This window comes from Oncorhynchus gorbuscha, linkage group LG06 (genome assembly GCF_021184085.1).
Source record: "Oncorhynchus gorbuscha isolate QuinsamMale2020 ecotype Even-year linkage group LG06, OgorEven_v1.0, whole genome shotgun sequence".
NCBI classification, from domain to species: Eukaryota; Metazoa; Chordata; class Actinopteri; order Salmoniformes; family Salmonidae; genus Oncorhynchus; species Oncorhynchus gorbuscha.
In genome coordinates, this window is record NC_060178.1 from 14,018,098 (window position 1) to 14,035,068 (window position 16,971).

Genomic DNA, 16,971 nt, shown 5'->3' on the forward strand with positions numbered 1-16,971 from the left:
GAATGGCCTAGTCAAAGCCCAGAACTCAATCCAATTGAGAATCTGTGGTATGACTTAAAGATTGCTGTACACTAGCGGAACCCATCCAACTTGAAGGCGCTGCCTTGAAGAATGGGCAAAAATCCCAGTGGCTAGATGTGCCAAGCTTATAGATACATACCCCAAGAGACTTGCAGCTGTAATTGCTGCAATAGATTGCTATACAAAGTATTGACTTTAGGTGGGGGTGAATAGATATGCACACTCGAGTTTTCTGTTTTCTTTGTCTTATTTCTTGTTTGTTTCACAAGAAACAATATTTTGCATCTTCAAAGATGTGTAAATCAAATTATTCAACCCCCCAAAAATATTTGAATTCCAGGTTGTAAGGCAACAAAATAGGAAAAATGCCAAGGGAGGTGAATACTTTCGCAAGCGACTGTACACATAATAGCCCATAATGACAAAGTGAAAACATGCATTAGACATTTTTGCAAATGTATTGAAAATGAAATACAGAAATATCTCAGGCACAGCTCATCATCCGTCTAACACCATTCCTACCATAAAGCATGGTGGTGGCAGCATCATGCTATGGGGATCCTTAAACAGCAGCAGGGACTGGGAGACTGGTAAGGATAGAAGGAACAATTCATGGAGCCAAATACAGGCAAATCCTTGCTGTTCACCGCCGCTCCCCATTATCTGAACATAGCTTGAGAAAATCTGCAAAGAAGTATGGGAGAAAATCCCCAAATCCAGATGTACAAAGCTGATACAGACATAACTAAATGACTCTGTATTGTAATGAAGCTGTATTCGCCGCCAAAGGTGCTTCTACAGGGTATTGACTCAGGGGTGCGAATACTTATGTAAATGGGATATTTCTTTATTTAATTCTCAATGAATTTGAATAAAAATCTAAAAACATGTTGTCACTGTATAATTATGGGGTATTATTTGTAGATGGGTGAGAATTTTTATTTTTTAAATAAATTTTGAATTCAGGCTGTAACACAACAAAATGTGAAATAAGTCAAGGGGTGTGAATACTTTATGAAGGCACTGTATATAGAGGTCTATACAGCCTGTCTGCATGCCTGATTTCTGTAACTGTTAGCTTACCTGTGTAATATTGACAAAAGCTCAGAAACACTTGATTTGCAAATATGGTCCTGTTTAATCAATTGCTGTGCTGATCGATAGGCAGTTCATTACATATGTCATTACCTTCTTGGTCAAATAGCCCTTACACAGCCTGGAGGTGTGTTGGGTCATTGTCCTGTTGAAAAACAAAGGATAGTCCCACTAAGTGCAAACCAGATGGGATGGCGTATCGCTGTAGAATGCTGTGGTAGCCATGCTGATTAAGTGTGCCTTTAATTCTAAATAAATCACTAACAGTGTCACTAGCAAAGCACCCCCACAACATCACACCTCCTCCTCCATGCTTCACGGTGGGAACCACATATGTGGAGATCATCCATTCACCCACACCGCACATTTGGGTTCATCAGACCAAAGGACAATTTTCCACCTGTCTAATATCCATTGCTCGTGTTTCTTGGCCCAAGCAAGTTTCTTATTATTGTTGGTGTCCTTTAGTAGTGGTTTCTTTGCAGAAAATCAACCATGAAGTCCTGATTCTCGCAGTCTCGACAGTTGATGTTGAGGTGTGTCTGTTACTTGAACTCTGTGAAGCATTTATTTGGGCTGCAATTGCTGAGGCTGTTAACTTAACTCTAATGAACTTATCCTCTGCAGCAGAGGTTACTCTGGATCTTTCTTCCCTGTGGCAGTCCTCACGAGAGCCAGTTTCATCATAGCCCTGGATGGTTTTTCCAACTGCACTTGAAGAAACTTTCAAAGTTCTTGACATTTTCTGTATTGACTGACCTTCATGTCTTAAAGTAATTATGGACTGTCGTTTCTTTGCTTATTTGAGCTTTTCTTGTCATAATATGGACTTTGACTTTTACCAAATAGGGCTATCGTCTGTATACCACCCCTACCTTGTCACAACACAACGGATTGGCTCAAATGCATTAAGATGGAAATACATGCCACAAATTAACTGTCATCGAGACAAATGGTGGCTACTTTTAAGAATCTCAAATATAAAATATATTTTGATTTGTTTAACAGTTTTTCGGTTACTACATGAATCCATATGTGTTATTTCATAGCTTTGATGTTTTCACTAATATTCTACAATGTATTTTTTTTTTTAAATAACAGGACACTGTAAAGTCCATTATTCCTCTGAAGAGTATGCATTAGGGTGTTTGAGAAGGTTTGAATCCTATGCAACCTGCTTACACATTGTTTGAAGTACAATAGACCAACATAGCTCCTGTAGTAGGTCAAAGCTGTGTACTGGAAAACCTTGGTAGAGCATGGGTGGAGTAGGCATTTCTTATTTTAAAGGGCCTTGTACAACATTTCTACATGCAAAGGCAGACTTCTTGGGGGGAACCAGAAGTCTGTCATTGCCAGTGCTTTTGTAACCTTTAATTTTGCATCTGCCAAAAAGTCTGTCCCTTAATGCCACAGGTGGTGTCTTTGGATAACTGCAAGGGTTGCTGGTTTAAACCCTGGTCTGCTGGCTGTTGCCCTCTAATAGCTCAAATCAGTTTTGAACTAACTATAAAAATATGTGTAGAATTTACCATGGATAGTCAAAAGTAATTGTCTGCAATTTTCAGAAGGTGAATAGCTCAATTGATTGTGAGAGTCTTACATTGTAAAATATGACTAAATTCACATTGAAAGCAAAGTAAAATAAAATGGTTTTAAGTCAGTGACTTTTGAAGGTTGTATAACTCAGCCATAGAAACTACAGTTCATTTCTAGCCTAAAGCACGGCAGAGGTATGCAGAGGTATAATCCGGGTTTGGAGGGGCATTAACCCCCTGCCCCCTAGCACGATGCACCACTGGAACAGAGTTAGCCACAGTTAGCCAGCTTGTAGTCCTAAAACCCGGAAATTAGTTACCTATGGTTTGTTCAGCCATCCATATGTGAAAAATGAATGGGGAAAGAATAGGGTTTTGGGATAAACCACGTAAAATAAGGTCTGATTTTAACACGTTTTGTTCTATGAGATAATATCAATCAGTTAACATGACACCTTTATAAATTACGAAGCCTTCATGTGCTTTATGTGCTTTGTTTATAGCATAAATGCTTCAACATTTACAAAAAGTTACGTTAGCTGGTGAAGATGATCTCATAGAACAAAACATATAAGATCTTCTAAGCCTGCTTTACCACAGACCTTATTTTTGGCGTTTATCCAAAAAACGCTGCAAAATTCCATTCATTTCCCCATAGGCTTTGTCCAACAAACCATGGAGGAATTTGTGCCCACATAAAGGGCAAGTACAGCATCCAGATCGAAGCTGTAAATACAATCAAGACGATCAAATGGCAGAGTTGTTAGTTTGACAATGTTGGTCTTCTCACATTTGGATTAAAATGCCAAGACAGGAGAAGGAGTATACTGGAATTGAATCTGAATGTTCGGAACTGGCAAGCATGCATTTGCACAACCACACTGTATACATCTGCATTTTCTTTCTCAGCTACAGTTTGAGTTGTGTCCTGTCTCAGTGAAATATGGCTAGCTCTTACTGTAACTTGGACATTGGAGTAGCTAGGTTGTGTTGCAAAAGCCCATTGCATGCATTGTAAGGCAGCAGCATGACAATTTCCGCAAAGTTTGGGGTGGGTTTTGAACTGATGTACTATACCTAGCTATCAAGCCAGCTAGCTATGTTTTGTGGAAAAATGTAGGACTGGCATTTGGATCTGAGCTAGCTATTATTACCTAGCTTCTGTGTCAATGCTAGCTGTTGTTGTCTGGCTCTAGCTAGCTAGCTAAATGATTATTTACGTAAAAACCTACCATTAAAAAAACATAGCTAGTTACCCTTCTTTGCCTGTTCATTGGCTAGCTAGCTTTCAACTGACTGGTGTTAACTAACTTGGCTATAGCGGCTAGCTGCTGGACTTTGGACAAGCAAGCTAACGTTAGCTTATGTTAGCCAGGTAAAATTATCTAGCAAGCTAGGTAGCTAATAATTGATTAACCACCATATAGCTAGCTATCTTCAGTAGCCTAGGTTTTTTGTCAACCACTTCTTATGATGTTGCAGCAGCAGCTGTGTTTTTGCCGAGTAACTGAGTTACTGGACCCGGTATTGAAACATTGGACTTTGCTTGAAAAGGATGTTAGCATTGTCAGAAATACTACAAAAAAGGTAGCACATCGTTGGTTCTAAATGGACAGAAATTAGCATGTAAGAGCAATAAATTATACATGTAAAAAAATTATTACACCTACAAACTCAGTCAATCCAACATTTCTTAAATCCAATGGTTACATTGTGGATGCATTAGTCTCATTTTAATCCGATGTCTAGAATTTGAGGTGATGCTAATGACCCAGTTAAAATTCTGGTATGTGGCTTCCGGTAAAGGCCGGACGGCTCATGACGAGAGGCAGGGAGTGTGTTGATTTGCGAATTTTCATCAATATTGGTGACATATTGGCTTAGATGTGATGGTAGGGAGATTTGAATTTAACATTTAGCTTCAACCAATGCCATATTAATAGCCGGTGTGCAGCTATTGCTCCCATAATAATAACAGGTGTGCAGGTCAAGTGTACAGTCGTGACCAAAAGTTGAGAATGAAATAAATATCAATTTTCACAAAGTTGGCTGCTTCAGTGTCTTTAGATATTTTTGTCATATGTTACTATGTTACTATGGAATACTGAAGTATAATTACAAGTGTCAAAGGCTTTTATTAACAATTACATGAAGATGATGCAAAGAGAGTCAATATTTGCAGTGTTGACCCTTCTTTTTCAAGACCTCTGCAATCCGCCCTGGCATGCTGTCAATTAACTTCTGGGCCACATTCTGACTGATGGCAGCCCATTCTTGCATAATCAATGCTTGGAGTTTGTCAGAATTTGTGGGGTTTTGTTTGTCCACCCACCTCTTGAGGATTGACCACAAGTTCCTGGCCATGGACCCAAAATAGCGATTGTTTTGTTCCCTGAGCCACTTAGTTATCACTTTGCCTTATGGCAAGGTGCTCCATCATGCTGGAAAAGGCATTGTTCGTCACCAAACTGTTCCTGGATTGTTGCAAGAAGTTGCTCAAGGAGGATGTGTTGGTACCATTCTTTATTCATGGCTGTGTCCTTAGGCAAAATTGAGTGAGCCCACAGTCCTGTGTCATGCTTTACTGTTGGCATGACACAGGACTGGTGGTAGCGCTCACCTTGTCTTCTCCGGACAAGCTTTTTTCCGGATGCCCCAAACAATCGGAAATGGGATTCATCAGAGAAAATGACTTTACCCCAGTCCTCAGCAGTCCAATCCCTGTACCTTTAGCAGAATATCAGTCTCTCCCTGATGTGGCTTCTTTTCTGCCCTTCTTGACACCAGGCCATCCTCCAAAAGTCTTTGCCTCACTGTGCGTGCAGATGCACTCACACCTGCCTGCTGCCATTCCTGAGCAAGCTCTGTACTGGTGGTGCCCCGATCCCGCAGCTGAATCAACTTTAGGAGACAGTCCTGGCGCTTGCTGGACTTTCTTGGGCGCCCTGAAGCCTTCTTCACAACAATTGAACCGCTCTCCTTGAAGTTCTTGATGATCCGATAAATGGTTGATTTAGGTGCAATCTTACTGGCAGCAATATCCTTGCCTGTGAAGCACTTTTTGTGCAAAGCAATGATGATGGCACATGTTTCCTTGCAGGTAACCATGATTGACAGAGGAAGAACAATGATTCCAAGCACCACCCTCCTTTTGAAGCTTCCAGTCTGTCATTCAAACTCAATCAGCATGACAGAGTGATCTCCAGCCTTGTACTTGTCAACCCTCACACTTGTGTTAACGAGAGAATCACTGACATGGTGACAGAGCTGAAATGCAGTGGAAATGTTTTTGGGGGATTCAGTTCATTTGCATGGCAAAGAGGGACTTTTCAATTAATTGAAATTCATCTGATCACTCTTCATAACTTTCTGGAGTATATGCAAATTACCATCAAACAAACTGAGGGAGCAGACTGTGAAAATAAATATTTGTGTCATTCTCAAAACTTTTGGCCACGACTGTACACTGTATTTCAGCTTAAAAACATACATCAACATACCCATTATGGGATGGGAACAAATTATGGGACATGGAGGTGATAGTATAAGAAATTGAAGCTGATTAAAATACAAATACTTTAGAGTTAACCTCTTCAACCTATGGCGGCGCTATGTCATTATTGGATAAAAAAACGTGCCCGTTTTAAGCGCAATATTTTGTCACGAAAAGATGCTCGACTATGCATATAATTGGCAGCTTTGGAAAGAAAACACTGACGTTTCCAAAACTGCAAAGATATTATCTGTGAGTGCCCCAGAACTGATGCTACAGGCGAAACCAAGATTAAACTTCAAACAGGAAATTAGCAGGATTTTTGACGCTCTGTTTTTCATTGTCTCCTTATATGGCTGTGAAAGCGCCACAAATTAGCCTGCCCTTTCTATCGTTTCTCCAAGTTGTCTACAGCATTGTGACGTATTTGTAGGCATATCATTGGAAGATTGGCCATAAGAGACTACATTTACTAGGGGTCCGCCCGGTGTCCTTTGTTGAAATTGTTGCGTAATCTCCAAGCTGCTCACATTCATCCATGTGATTGAGACAGAGAGGAGACTTCCAGGAATTATATATCATGAAGAGATATGTGAAAAACACCTTGAGAATTGATTCTAAACAACGTTTACCATGTTTCAGTCGATATTATGGAGTTAATGTGGAAGAAAGTTTGGCTTTTGGATGAATGAATTTTCGTTTTTTTTTGGTAGCCAAACATGACGCAGAAAACGGACCGATTTCTCCTGCACAAATAATCTTTCAGGAAAAACTGAACATTTGCTATCTAACTGAGAGTCTCTTCATTGAAAACATCCGAAGTTCTTCAAAGGTAAATTATTTTATTTGAATGGTTTTCTGGTTTTTGTGAAAATGTTGCCTGCTGAATGCTATTGCTAAATGCTAACGCTAAATGCTAACGCTAAATACTAACGCTAAATACTAATGTTAGCTATCAATACTGTTACCCAAATGCTTGTTTTGATATGGTTGAGAAGCATATTTTTGAAAATCTGAGATGACAGTGTTGTTAACAAAAGGCTAAGCTTGAGAGCTAGCATATTTATTTCATTTCATTTGCGATTTTCATGAATAGTTAATGTTGCGTTATGGTAATGAGCTTGAGGCTGTATTCACGATCCCGGATCCGGGATGGCTCGACGCAAGAAGTTAAACACTCTTTTTTTGCTTTTGTCATCATACATGCTAATATCAGCATATAGTGGCTGTACCTATGTATGTATACAAACCCAAGAGTGAGTCACATTTCTCCTGGTCCACAGGCTACTGTCAAGGTTAACAAATCTGGCAAAACTTTGGATGGAAATATATATTAAGGTAATTTGCTAAGCTAATGTTGGGGGAAGGGGTGGTCATAGGGCGAATCCTGTTAAACAAAGGGCATGGCTTAGGTTTAATGATCATTCAGACCCTAATGTTCTGTAAACAATAAAGTAAGGGTCTCCTGAGTGGTGCAGCGGTCTATGACGGCGTCATTACATACACAGGTTCGATCCCGGGCTGTATCAAAACCTGCAGTGATCGGGAGAACCATCGGTTGTTGCAAAATTGATGTTTAACACATGAATTTGCGGAAAAAAAGTGTAATACAAAAAAATTATAATACAATCTTAAGCAGGGATGTGTGAGGGAGCATTGTACATTTAGTCTGTTATCCGGAATCACATTCTAAATATAATTCCCTATGAGTTCAACAAAGGTCATCAAAGTGTTTACGCAGAAGCACAACAGGGAAGTAGTAGTCTAGGTGTGTCACAAAGTGGCCTCTGTATTCTGTGTGCAGATAGGAGCAGAGTAGAGCATCAGCACAAGTATACCAAACTGGAAAAAGGTTTATGGCTAATGTGTCAGCCAAACAATATTTAACATCACATCAATCCCATCCACATGGATTTGAAGCTGTTTTCTGTTCCAAAAAAATCTGTCTTTCCCAACAGCCTTCAACTGTGAAAAAAATATCTATGAATAAGCCAATAAACACTACATTTCAAAAGTTTGGGGTCACTTAGAAATGTCCTTATTTTAGAAAGAAAAACACATTTTTGGTCCATTTTAAAATAACATCAAATTGACCAGAAATACAGTTTAGACATTGTTAATGTTGTAAATGACTATTGTAGCTGGAAATGGCAGATTTTTATGGAATATCTACATAGCTGTACATAGGCCCATTATCAGCAACCATCACTCCTGTGTTCCAATAGCACGGTGTGTTAGCCTTTTCAAATGATCGACTTGGATTAACTAATTGATCATTAGAAAACCCTTTTGCAATTATTTTAGCACAGCTGAAAACTGTCGTGCTGATTAAAGAAGCAATAAAACTGGCCTTCTTTAGACTAGTTGAGTATCTGGAACATCAGCATTTGTGGGTTCGATTACAGGCTCAAAATGTTCAGAAACAAAGAACTTTCTTCTGAAACTCATCAGTCTATTCTTGTTCTGAGAAATGAAGGCTATTCCATACGAGAAATTGCCAAGAAACTTAAGATCTCGTACAACGCTGTGTACTATCCCCTTCACAGAACAGAGCAAACTGGCTCTAACCAGAATAGAAAGAGGAGTCAGAGGCCCCGGTGCACAACTGAGCAAGAGTACAAGTACATTAGAGTGTCTAGTTTGAGAAACAGACGCCTCACAAGTCCTCAACTGGCAGCTTCATTAAATAGTACCCGCAAAATACCAGTCTCAACGTCAACAGTGAAGCGGTGACTCCGGGTATGCTAGGTAGAGTTGCAAAGAAAAAGCCATATCTCAGACTGGCCAATAAAAAGAAAAGATTAAGATAGGCAAAATAACACAGACACTGGACAGAGGAAGACTGAAAAAAAGTGTTATGGGGACAGAAGAATCTAAGTTTAAGGTCTTCAGATCACAAAGAAGAACATTCGTGAGACGCAGAAAAAAATGTAAAGATGCTGGAGGAGTGCTTGACGCCATCGGTCAAGCATGGTGGAGGCAATGTGATGGTCTGGGGGTGCTTTGGTGTTGGTAAAGTGGGAGATTTGTACATGGTAAAAGGGATCTTGAAGAAGGAAGACTGTCACTCCATTTTGCAACGCCATGCCATACCCTATGGATGATGGTTAATTGGAGCCAATTATGGTTAATTGGAGCCCTCCTACAACAGGATAATCACCCAAAGTTCAGCTCCAAACTATGCAATAACTATTTAATGAAGACGCAGTCAGCTGGTATTCTGTCTATAATGGAGTGGCCAGCACAGTCACCGGATCTCAACCCTATTGAGCTGCTGTGGGAGCAGATTGATCGTATGGTACGTAAGAAGTGCCCATCAAGCCAATCCAACTTGTGGGAAGTGCTTCAGGAAGCATGGGGTGAAATCTACCTCAACCAATTGACATATAGAATGCCAAAGGTCTGCAAGGCTGTAATTGCTGCAAATTGAGGATTCTTTGACGAAAGAAAAAGGTTGAAGGACACAATTATTATTTCAATTAAAAATCATTATTTATAACCTTCTCAACTTCTTGACTGTATTTCCTATTCATTTTGCAACTCATTTAATGTATGTTTTAATGGAAAACAAGGACATTTCTAAGTGACCCCAAACTTTTGAACGGTAGTGTATATTGCTAGTAAATGTATATCAATGCATATTTAAATGCTTTATAAATTATACTGTATATTTTTGTATTAGTTGTAATAATTTTAAATGCTTATAAATGTTTACAAATGAGTGTATTAATATTATGCAGGCCACACACTATTCATAATAGTTTTTCACTTAATTCTCCATTTCGAAGTCCAGTCATTCCTACCTCTCCTTGATACCAACACAAGACAAGTCCAGTCTGTCAATGAGTCTTACATATCCAAACCACATGAACACACTTTGACATCTGTCCCCTGAAGCAGCCAAACTGTGTGAAAAGTGTGAGTCTTTCCCAAGTGTAGAGAAGTGACAGCCGGGCCCTGCGGAGTGCCTTCCACTCAAAGCCCACACCAGTTCCCCTCAATACAATCAACTCAACAAGACATTGTGCTAAAAGGAATGCGTATCTTGAGATTAGTGTAGCAGGAGTAACTCATGACAACTCCAATGGAATCAATGCAGTATCTATAATCATTCTACTTTGCTGTTGTAGATGCTAGAATTCTTATTATATTCAAAATGTAACCATGAACTTATATTATCGGTCAGGTTGAAGTCAATTTCATTTCAGAATCAACCAGATTAATTAGAATTCAACTCATTAATTAAATGCATCCATTTCTAAAATTAGGGTTTTTCTCATCTTCCTGATGAGCAATAGGAGTATTGGTGTATCAGGACCCAGACCTGAAAACAGAACAAAAAGACACAAAGCAAGGATGGTCAACAGCATATTTACCATCAATAGGTGATGTTTTCAGTCTGGTACAGAGTCCTTGGACATCTCCATAACATTCTTGGATTCTAGTTATTCCCTCAGGTCCCCTGAGTTCCATGAGGGAGCGCAGCTCCTTGAGCGAGCAGTTGAAATCCCCAACATCATGGTTGGCCTGTGCATGTCTACCACGCTTCGACTCATGGAACGAGTTGCTGGCCATGTCTCCTCTATAGCTCAAGAGTGGTGGAGAGAGGCTTTCCCAAAAAAGGCAAGTCAAATCTTCAGAGGCTAAATCTGGTATTTTCCATAAACTGCTGTTATTTCTCAGGGATGTACGTTGCTTGACTCCATGGAGCGTGACTTGGATAAGAAGACTGACATTTTCATTTGATTCCTGTAAGCCCACTCTCTCATCTTGGCTGAAGTCCTCCACAAGGCTACATCTGAAAAAAAAAAAACATTGAGTAAAAGGTTTTCCCTTTTTTGTCTAAGGTCTTTCATTTTGACAAACTGGATACTGCATATGGCAAAATGCTGTTCTTTTGCCACATTAATGAAGAATAACATTGAACCTCACCAATTATGTTCCTCGGCATACACATCACAGACAAACTGAATTGGTCCACTCACACAGTCAGCATCGTGAAGAAGGCGCAGCAGCGCCTCTTCAACCTCAGGAGGCTGAAGAAATTAGGCTTGTCACCAAAAGCACTCACAAACTTCTACAGATGTACAATCGAGAGCATCCTGGCGAGCTGTATCACCGCCTGGTACGGCAACTGCTCCGCCCTCAACCGTAAGGCTCTCCAGAGGGTAGTGAGGTCTGCACAACGCATCACCGGGGGCAAACTACCTGCCCTCCAGGACACCTACACCACCCGATGTTACAGGAAGGCCATAAAGACAATCAAGGACATCAACCACCCGAGCCACTGCCTGTTCACCCCGCTATCATCCAGAAGGCGAGGTCAGTACAGGTGCATCAAAGCTGGAACCGAGAGACTGGAAAACAGCTTCTATCTCAAGGCAATCTGACTGTTAAACAGCCAACACTAACATTGAGTGGCCGCTGCCAACACACTGACACTGACTCAACTCCAGCCACTTTAATAATGGGAATTGATATAATGTTACTTACCCTACATTATTAATCTCATATGCATGCGTATATACTGTACTCTATATCATCGACTGCATCCTTGTGTAATACATGTATCACTAGCCACTTTAACTATGCCACTTTATTTACATACTCATCTTATATGGATATACTGTGCTCGATACCATCTACTGTATCTTGCCTATGCTGCTCTGTACCATCACTCATTCATATATCCTTATGTACATATTCTTTATCCCCTTACACTGTGTATAAGACAGTAGTTTAGGAATTTTTAGTTAGATTACTTGTTGGTTATTACTGCATTGTCAGAACTAGAAGCACAGGCATTTCGCTACACTCGCATTAACATCTGCTAACCATGTGTATGTGACAAATAAAATTGGATTTGATTTGATTTGATTTTATGTACGCTGATACTTATGTTGATATTGTCTAAATGTCTGCCAGGGTTGGGGTAGATTCCATTTTCAATTCCAGTCAATTCAGGAAGTACACTGAAATTTTAATTATCTGCAATGCTTTCCAAAGAGGAATAATTAGAATTAGGTTTACTTTCTAAATTGTAAACCAAACTGCTATCTGCTACCACTCCATATCTTGGGTAGCAAACACAAAGCTAACAGCAACAGATGGAATAGCGAACATCTGCCTTAAAGTAAATATTTGGAGCTCTTAGGCAACGTTTATGCCAAGCTTCTGCACAGCCTCTGTGTGCAAAAGCTGAGGTAGAATTCACCCATAATTCAACAAAGACATGACCATTGTTTTCTAAATGTTACATTGTTAACCAATGTATCTTTGTATTCCAGGTCAATGCTGTAAACTACAATACAATCGAATCACCAGAGTTATCATTCTCCTGAAATGATGAGGAAATTATTATTGTCTAACGGTTATAGCTCTAGATATCCCAACTCAGTCAATCAATTAATAGTTTTTGACTCAGTGAACTTGAAGTGAGAGTTATGTTAGGGGCGAGCCTACCTGAAACTCAGACCCACTGGCTAGTACACAAGGTGACAGATGGCTTTAACATGAGGCCCAGGGAGCTGGGAAGGGAATATCTGTCAAGTCCATTTAAGACATGAAATACTAAAATTAGTTCAGCTACATAACAAATGTTGGCCCTAGAATGATTAGCTTTAGGCAAAGTGTACTTCACCCGAAAAATCCCATGAAATTAGGAGAGAAACTGTAGAAAAAACTGAACTCTTTCTAAGGTCAAACGACAAATAGATGTTGAAGACCCATATGCTCATCCTTACTGACATATCTAGGCCTAGTAGGGCTAATAATAACACATAAGGTGCAACTAATTACAAACACGGTGGGTGTGCCTTGCGGTGAAAATTGTGAAGCCTGAAGACATCGATCCATGGAGTTGATTCAGAGGTCGAGAAAGTCTTGGATTCTAATTAGGGCTGAACAGACAGTGTCTGTGATGGAAGGAGACAAGATTATCAGGCCTCAACTCAAACACCAGAAAGTATGAGCAGGTAAAAATCACCATTGCAATATATATTACTCTTAATTCTACCCCATGGAGCAATAAGAAGTATAACCCCATGAAGCACAGCTAACCAGTGACCCTGGACAATACCTTACAATGGTAGCAGACACCAGCAGAACCAACTGGAGCATTATTAAAAGGGACATGACACACATTTCTGTACAACATTTCACATTGACACTAACTATTGATTTTAGAAATTGTTTCTACATGAACTAATATTGGAGTTTGTACTTACTAGAAATCCCCCTTTTCTTATCCTCATATCAACAGGAGGTATATTCTTGTAATACCACCAGTCCGGTTAGGGAAGGCAGTGTCTTCCACAGAACTCCAGAAACACCCCCATTATCCCCAAAGGAAGCTCTTCCGGCACTTCTCGAGGTTATCCAGATAGTTAACCTTCTCGGGGACATGTACAAATTGCAGATTTTCCTTCGAAAATTTTGGTTTGACCTTCAGCGAGCAGACTCTCTACCGACACAGGCTTCATTCGAGGAAAAAGGCTCGCTCAATGATTATCTCAGGAAAGCCTCTGGCTTAATCTAATTAGACAATCTGTAGCATTGGTGCGCTCAGCAGCCACTGTTTGCTGTTCCTGAGAGAGCCACTAACACTGTGAATGGGAGACACACTGTGGAAAAGTGAAGACAACGCCACCCCCCTTTGTTTTTACCACTGTAACGCCAGGTCTACTTTGCCTGTGGTATTACATCTGAAAAATTGCAGCTTGGGGCACAGTTGTTGCCCTAAAGGAAGATTTCAATTTGATGAATTTATTATAATCACAACCAGGGCATGTACCATGTTTTGCTGGGACTGCGGGGCTGATTAATACATTAAATATCCACAGGTTAAACACAAGAGTGGAACTTTTAGATATTATAATGTCTAAAGGAATGATAATGGATATTTATGCTTCTACTGAAATCTGTTGTTGAGGTTTAGCTCATGTGTAAGGCATGGTATCACTTTGTACTCTTTCCTTGAGTGAAATCTTTCCAGGTAGACTGAACTTCCTACTCAGCCTGGACAGCTGCTATGTCGCTATTTACCCGTCTTTTGACGGATCCACTATCGTCTGGACGTGATCTGCCCAGCCGAACAGCTACATAAAATACCCTTCATTCTGGCGTCGGTTTGCTCCTAAAATAGCTTTAATGGCAAGCAGGCCTAGAAAACCTGGGAAAATGTGTGTACCTTCTTAATAAAACACAATTTTCCACCATCGTGCTAGGGTGGCTGATAGTGCTTCCGGATGTTGTGCACAACTTTCAGACAATCTTTCATCTTTACCCCTGTCATGTGAAAACGTGGCATGAATGTGAATAAATAAAATGAAAATAAAATATTTCATAAAAATGACAGGACACAGCGTGTCGACCTGAGATATATTTTGTCCGGAAGCATTCAGCTCTTTAATGTCAGGACCTTTATATCAGCCTTTCTCCAGGATCTCTGTCAATGTACATGCGCCTTATCCATTTTCTGTCTGATTTCACACACTGCCACCAGAAAGCGAAAGCATGCATCATTACACTAGCCATTCATGGATTTAGTTGCATTTCAACAGAACAAAACTAGCACATGACCCTGATGATGAGTGTGCATGTGTTTCTCTTACATCCATAACAATTATGCACTGTGAATCTCAGTGACGATGGAAACTATTTAAATACCTTGTAAAGGCAAACTAGACCTTGGTACGGGAAGCACAAACAAACAATGACTCTCTCATCAATTATATTTGTCTTAATGCTAAATGGAGGCTGGAGAAACAAATGTGTGTGTGTCTGTGCGTGCGTGCGTGCATGCAATGTGCATGGTGTGCATTCACAATGTGCGCTCACAGTGTTTGTGTGTGGGGGGGGGGTGTGTTTGTATTTTTTTCATAGTGTGTCTCTGTGTGTGTGTGCTCTTGGTTTGATAGAGATCATTATCACCGAGACCGGACTGGGCACAGATCTCAGTTCAACGTCTAGTTTTAATATACATTTGGTTGAGTTGTCAACTAACGTGAATTCAACATAAAATCAACAAAACATTTCACCATGTCATTGGATTTAGTTTAAAAGTTGGGTGACAAAAAACACAAAATGTATGACTGTTTTCAAATCCAACCAGGGGCTCAACATTCACTGGGGACAAAGGGGGACATGTCCCCCAAAGGTTTTCTATAAGTCATTTTGAATGTAGCATTCACGAGCCAAAATTGGTCCCCAAAAATGTCATTAATTTGGACAGCTTTCCCTCTCCACTGAGGCCATCAATACTATAACAACAGACAATCTGAAAGCTATTAGAAATCATTGTGCCGCAGTCTGGTCTAGTGGCCGTGCTAACCACTTAAGCTCACACATCAGCCCTTTGGACGGGGTTATCTCTCCAGCCTTCTCTGTCCGTGTGCCCCTGTATATGCATTTCTCTTCTGTACTTTGTGACTTCACTACTAGAAACACAACAATTCCCAGGATGATACATCATCAAATGGAAATGTTTTGATATTACATTACGTAGAAAAAAAAACATTGGGTTACATGGAAACAATGTTTCTTATCATGGAAACCAGTGTGTAGTTAGTGTAAATTAATCCAGGGTTACCTCTCATCTGGAAGACTTTTGATGATGTCCTGGCTCACCAAGCACAATAATCAGGAAAAACTTCTTAGGCACAAAACAGAAATGTTGTGGGGGTGGTCTTTCTTGCTGTTGCTAAAAATACTGAGATTTCTGCGCATGTGGGATCCACTAGCCTACCTCATTTCAGATGCTGCTCCGTGACTCCGCTGCCGCTTGCACACAGAACCGTTCAAAAACTAAGTTCTTTGTGTGTTGTAAAAATAAGTTATTGCAAACATAAGCACAACACAAACAGATTGTCTAGCAATTTCATGTTCTTTTTTCAGGAGCGGAGTTACATGCAGCTACTTAGGCAAGAAACAGTGACTTCAGAAAGTATCCATACCCCTTGACTTATTCCATTATTATGACTTATTTGATGTGTTACAGCCTGAATGCAAAATGTATTTAAATCAATAGTTTCTTACACATCTACACCCCATAATGACAAAGTGAAAACATGTTTCTTGAAAATTAAATACAGTAATATCTCCTTAACATAAGTATTCCCACCCCTGAGTCAATACTTTGTAGAAGCACCTTTGGCAGTTTTGACACACAACACAATGCCACAGATGTCTCAAGTTTTGGGGGAGCGGGTTGTTGGCATGCTGACTGCAGGAATGTCCACCAGAGCTGTTGCTGTAGAATTGAATGTTAATTTTTCTACCATGAGCCACCTCCAATGTCATTTTAGAGAATGTGGCAGTACGTCCAACCGGCCTCACAACCGCAGACCACAGGTAACCATGCCAACCCTGGACCTCCACATCTTCATCTATAGGATCATCTGAGACCAACCACCCAGACAGCTGATGAAACTGTGGGTTTCCACAACCGGAGAATTTCTGCATAAACGGTCAGAAACCGTCTCAGGGAAGCTCATCTGCGTGCTTGTCATCCTCACCAGGGTCTTGACCTGACTGCAGTTCAGCATCGTAACCAACGTCTGTGGGCAAATGCTCACCTTCGATGGCCACTGGCACGGTGGAGAGGTGTGCTCTTCACAAATTAATCCCAGTTTCAACTGTACGGGGCCGATGGCAGACACTGTATGGCATTGTGCGTAGGCGAGCCATTTGCAGATGTCAACGTTGTAAACAGACTGCCCCATGGTGGCGGTGCGGTTATGGTATGCGGAGGCATAAGCTACGAGCAACGAACACAATTGCATTTTATCAATGGTAATTTGAATGCACAGAGATACCGTTAACGAG

General features: G+C 40.4%; 1 protein-coding gene across 2 annotated transcripts in view; it reads right to left on the reverse strand.

Annotated features, from left to right (window-relative positions):
• Positions 1-16,971, reverse strand: part of LOC124037580 (plasma membrane calcium-transporting ATPase 1-like) — a 44,598-nt gene that overhangs the window by 25,157 nt on the left and 2,470 nt on the right. Inside the window, exons 1-2 of one of the 2 annotated variants that reach the window (XM_046352422.1) lie at positions 13,374-13,694; positions 10,524-10,945 (exon numbers count right to left, since the gene is read on the reverse strand). In XM_046352422.1, the coding sequence (XP_046208378.1) occupies positions 10,524-10,722 (199 nt within the window). In that variant the 5' untranslated portion in view covers positions 10,723-10,945; positions 13,374-13,694. Of the gene's footprint in view, positions 1-10,523; positions 10,946-13,373; positions 13,695-16,971 lie in introns of those variants that run through there. The other variant, XM_046352420.1, reaches the window with a different exon arrangement.